This window comes from Triticum urartu, chromosome 7A (genome assembly GCF_056163025.1).
Source record: "Triticum urartu cultivar PI428250 chromosome 7A, HENAU_Tu73, whole genome shotgun sequence".
Classification (NCBI taxonomy): domain Eukaryota; kingdom Viridiplantae; phylum Streptophyta; class Magnoliopsida; order Poales; family Poaceae; genus Triticum; species Triticum urartu.
The window spans coordinates 723716641-723721721 of NC_141879.1; the positions used below are offsets into that span (position 1 = coordinate 723716641).

At 45.2% G+C, this 5081-nt stretch overlaps 1 protein-coding gene across 1 annotated transcript; it reads left to right on the plus strand.

The window, feature by feature from the left end:
- Positions 1-555: 555 nt before the first annotated feature.
- On the plus strand, positions 556-2369 carry LOC147962272 (GDSL esterase/lipase At3g09930-like). Its single transcript, XM_087535705.1, has 5 exons — positions 556-610; positions 752-982; positions 1174-1463; positions 1560-1836; positions 1941-2369. Exons 1-5 carry the CDS (start codon positions 556-558, stop codon positions 2183-2185), a joined length of 1098 nt encoding a protein of 365 aa, XP_087391831.1. The 3' UTR covers positions 2186-2369.
- The last annotated feature ends 2712 nt before the right edge of the window (positions 2370-5081 follow it).

Here is a 5081-nt window from a genome sequence, read left to right on the forward strand (position 1 = left end):
ACACACGAACAAACATTTGAAATAGCGCGCTATAACATCACAATGGCGTGCAATAGCACGCTATAGGTTTAGAAAGGGTCCGCCGCTAACAGGCTAAGTGCTATTTAAAACTATGATTTTATCACGCATGGTAAGGAGCTCTCTCTCTCTCTCACCTCCGGTGTGACTTCCAGGTTGCGGCCCAACCGATTCCTGAATCGAGGTGCAGGGGTAGAACTTTGTACAAGGATTCCTGAATCCAGGTGGCCTTGTAGGACTTTCAAATTAACAGGTACAGGTAGGACGCACCATTCTATCTACCTGTCGTTCAAAGTTTGCTACACACGATTCTTGTATCTATTGGTTTCCCAAGACGTTTCTTCGTCTCCACGTTGACGCATGCATTCTTAGTCTGGCCGCGGCTATAGCTACAAGCGTACGTACGTGGGATTGCTGACTCCATGTGCAATACGTACCTACCTACCGACCAGAAAAATCTTCTATAAATATAGCTATAGGCTCATGCACGGCGCAACCATCTAGCTCCCCATAGCCGCCTCCCGGGGCCTCGTAACCATGAAGCTCATGCCGACCGTCTTCTGCCTTCTCCTCGTCGTCCTTGCATTGGGTGGTAATGCACATCATTAACTCATTACTGCCTTGCTTTAGCTTTTAGATATTCCTTGCTAGCGCGATCTACAAGTATACATGTTAGTTCGACCACGTCATGTTCTTCATGCATGCACTAAGACATGATTGATCTACGTTACAGGGGCTCGTGTGGAGGCTCGAGGCACACCTTCGGCTGATCAGGGGTCAAAGAACCAATGGTCCAGCATGTTCGTCTTCGGCGATGGCTTCGTCGACAACGGCAACCTCCCAAAGACCGACACATGGCGTCAATGGAGCTATCCCTATGGCTCCTATCTCAACTCCCGTGGATCTACGACTCCTGTTCCAACTGGACGCCTTTCCAACTATTGGATTCAATCTGACTTCATCGGTACGTAGCTAGATATATACTGGTATGCTAGATAGAAAAAATATTTTTGAGCACGTACAACCTTATATCTAAGACCATCCAAAATAATCCATCATATCAAGGCTCTAGATCATTTAGTTCTGACCCTTACAATCTTATATGTGTTGTACTAAAAATAATCCTTCATATTTATTGATTTATTTCCCTTGCAGCAAGGATCTTGGGCCTCAATGAAGCCCCTCCATCGTACAGGCTCACGCCACATCTATCTTGCGACCCATCTGGCATGACCTTTGCTTTCGGCGGTGCTGGCGTCTACGAGGTGCCGGACAAGAAGGTGCCGACCCTTGCAACACAGGTTAATGCTTTCACGAGGCTACTTAATACTGGGGTCATCTCAAAACAACAGCTTCAGAGCTCCGTCGCTCTCGTCTCCATCTCCGGCAGTGACTACATGACTGGTGCCAACGTCGACAATGCCTTCTTGAGTAGCTTCGATGATGTGAGTAGTAGTTAGCAGACTCAAACTTGCAAACACTAACCAGTATGCAATTACTATATACCCAGCTTCTTACCAAGTAACATCTCTTGCATGCAGATTGATAGTTATATTAGGAACGTGACGACTGAGATTGCGAAGAACGTGGGGAAGCTACAGAGGCTAGGTGTGAGAAAGGTACTAGTGAACAACATGCATCCCATTGGCTGCACGCCTTTGCGGACTAGTGCGAACAACTACACGACATGCGACCTTCTGGCAAACTATGCCGCAACTGTGCACAACAACAATATAGAACACCTGATGGGGAACAAGAATAATGCCCACATGCTGGACCTCTACACTGCCTTCACTGACATCGTTAATCACGCCCCGGGTAAGTACTCGTACTTTATATGTCTGCACGCGCATGATGAAAATTAAGTCTGGTTTCACATGTATGCACTTTATTCAACGTCTGTTGGAACTGTGTGTATGCAGGTGAAGGGTCGGAGCAGTCAAACAATTTCAAGCGCAAGCTGACACCTTGCTGTGAGGCTTCCACCAAGCTGGGGTACTGTGGACAGGTTAGCCCTTCAGGGAAGCGCCTCTACAGCCTATGCAAGAATCCTGCCAAGAATTTCTACTGGGATGAGACTTACCCGACGACCGCTGGGTGGGAAGCTGTTACAGAGGCACTAGAAGAACCTTTGAGGGAGTTCCTAGATCGGGACTATGTTCCATGATTTCTTTGTAATTTAGGTTTGGATCGATCCGTTGCTTGTTGGTGCAATATCTTTTTGTTAGGTTAGCCTAGATAGTATTCATATTTAGGAAGAAACTTGTGAGTTTTTATAGCCTTGTATTCCATGAAATTTTGTCTAGTGAGCTTAATGTTTTAAGAAAGTTTGTCATACTATATATGTTGAATCTAGCATGGATCTATTTGAGGAGCACGGGGGAGTTGCAGCAAACGAGAAGGTGCTTGGATGATGGGTTCTATTTGAGTAAAGAGTAGATATATAGCTCTGCATGTGCGATCTTTGGTCTCAAAGACTGCGGCTTAGTCGATTGAGGTAACGCTCCACACCTAGTGGTAGCACGGGTATGATCGGTGCCAAGCCAGCTATGTTTGACGTTGCAAAGACGAGAAAGAGGCACACTGGCAACCGCACCCCATACGTTCGTTCAGCCTTCTCGGCTGTTCCATCAGGTTCTGCCTTCACCATGTACACCCCGGCTCGCCAAGGCCGTGTTTATGCCGTTGTTCCCATACCTGTAATTAAAAGTGCACGGGTCATGCCTGTGAGAACTTCCACTTAGCTCCCTGCCGCTGTTGGGGATGACCTTTGCATTAATCGGTATTTGTTTCAATTCAAATGGCAAAAACATGTCTGTAACAAGCTAGGCCATATGCCACATATTTTGTTAAGCATTTGATCGTGTAGCTGCAATGTGTAGATTTCAAGTATTGGAAGCAAGTTAAGGGGGGAGAGAGATGTCTTCGGGGAACAAGGAAATATTGATCAAGTCGGTGGCTCAAGCTAGTCCAACATGTTTTGAGCATATTCAGCACCTAGTAGATGGTGAAGAAAGTACAAAGGAAGATGGCCTAGTTGAATTGGCGCAAAATGATGCTGCCTAAGTCAAAGGGTGGTATCTGTTTACATCGTGTGCGTGCATTCAACCAAGAACTTCTAGCAAAACAAGTTTGGCGATTGCTTGATGCTCCGACGGGCTTATGTGCCTGATTGCGATAGGGAAAATAGTACCCCAGTGGGAATTTGTTGGATATAGTGTTTACCGGCAATGTGTCCGCTGTGTGGATAGCGGTAGAAAACGGGCTGGCGCTAGTCAAGGAAGGGATAATTTTACAGAGTTGATGACGGTATTTCCATGAAGACTTGGATCCTGTGAGGACCATCCTTCCGCCCCAGCGTGCTGAAGAGAGATTGCAGACTACACCGTGTTGCTTATTTTTTTGACGTGAATGGTGCATGGAAGTCTCACTATTTACAGGACCTCTTTTGACCCTTGGATGTGAGTCAAAATTTTAACATTCATGCCTCACACAGAAGACGCCAAGAATTTATTTACTACTAGGGAAAACCTTATGCACAGAGGATTATCAGTAGCGCTGGCTAAAACAAGGCGCTACTACTACCAAACAATAACGCGGGGAGAACAAGCCCGCTACTATTTATATAGTAGTAGTGCGGCCAAATAAAAAGCGCTACTACTATAACTGCCACACCGTTGGAGACAAGCTAGGTATAGTAGTAGTAGCGCCCGTCTACACACCGCGCTACTGCTAAGCAAATAGTAGTAGCGTGTTTTAAGGCGACAGCGCTGCAACTAAGAAAAGGAAAAGAAAAGAAAAAAGAAAAAGAAAATTAAAGAAAATGGAAAAAATGAAAGCAATAGCAGTAGCGCATGTTTATGAAAGCGCTGTAGCAACGTGTTTTCGCTACACGCGCTATATTTAACTTAGCAAAACTAGTAGCGCAGTCCACCAAACAGCACTATAGCTAAGTAGCTATAGCGCTGTTGCAGAAACTGCGTTGCCGTTATGTTTGACTTGCCCCTGCACGGGCGTCCCTCCTTCCCCCAATTCCTCATTCTTCTCGCGTCTCCTACCTCTCCCTCGCCGTCCCTGCTCCCTCGCCATCCTGCCTCCGTCACCGTCATCGGAGCCGCGCGTCGTCGCCGCCACCGGAGCCGCGCGCCCTCGACGCCCCCGGAGCCACCCTCGCCGTCGGAGCTGTTGTAGACGCCACTGAAGCCACCCTTGACGCCCTACCTGCCACTGTCTCCCCCGAGCACCTCCCTGCCACCGTCTCCTCCGAGCACCCTCTGTGTAAGCCCCCACCCTCCTCTCTAGGTTAATTTGCTAAGGTGAATTTAGTTATGAACCCTAGGTTTAAGCATGAACCCTAGGTTTTGGTATGAACCCTAGATAGCTAGGTTTTGGTATAAAACCTAGGTAGCTATTTTCATATATATAAAATTATCTAAGTATCAAATTAGGTCAGAAAATATTATTCTAGGAATTAGCTAGGTTAACTAGGTTAACTAGCTAGCTAGGTTACCTAAGTTAACTAGCTAGGTTAATTAGGTTAACTAGGTTTGCTAGGTTAGAGCAAAAATTTAACTAGGGCAGTAGGGTTTAGAGCAAAAATTTAGGTAGGGCAGTAGGGTTTAAATAGTGTTTTTGTTTTCATAGATGTTTTTCTTGAAAGAACAAACTGAAGAAAATGTTGCAGCAGTGCTGCTAGTAGTATATAGTCGTACTAGTAGATGTTAATTAGGTTAGGGCAGTAGTGGTACTAGTAGATGTTAATTAGATGTTTTTTAGTGAGGGTAGTAGGGTTTTACTAAGTTAATTAGGCTAGTAGCGCTACTGGTAGTAGTGGTACAATAGGTTAACTAGGTGAAGTTAAATGAATGACCTAAATGATTGAAATTAGTTAACTGGATTTTTTTATCTCATCATTATATAGCACTAAAGTTAACTAAGTTTTGTTCTGTTAGTAGTTAACTGAATTTTCTTCTACACTTAGGTTACTAGTGCTGCTAGTGGTAGTGGTACAGTGGGTTAATTAGGTGAAGTTAAATGAATGAAACTAGTAGTTAACTGTTTTT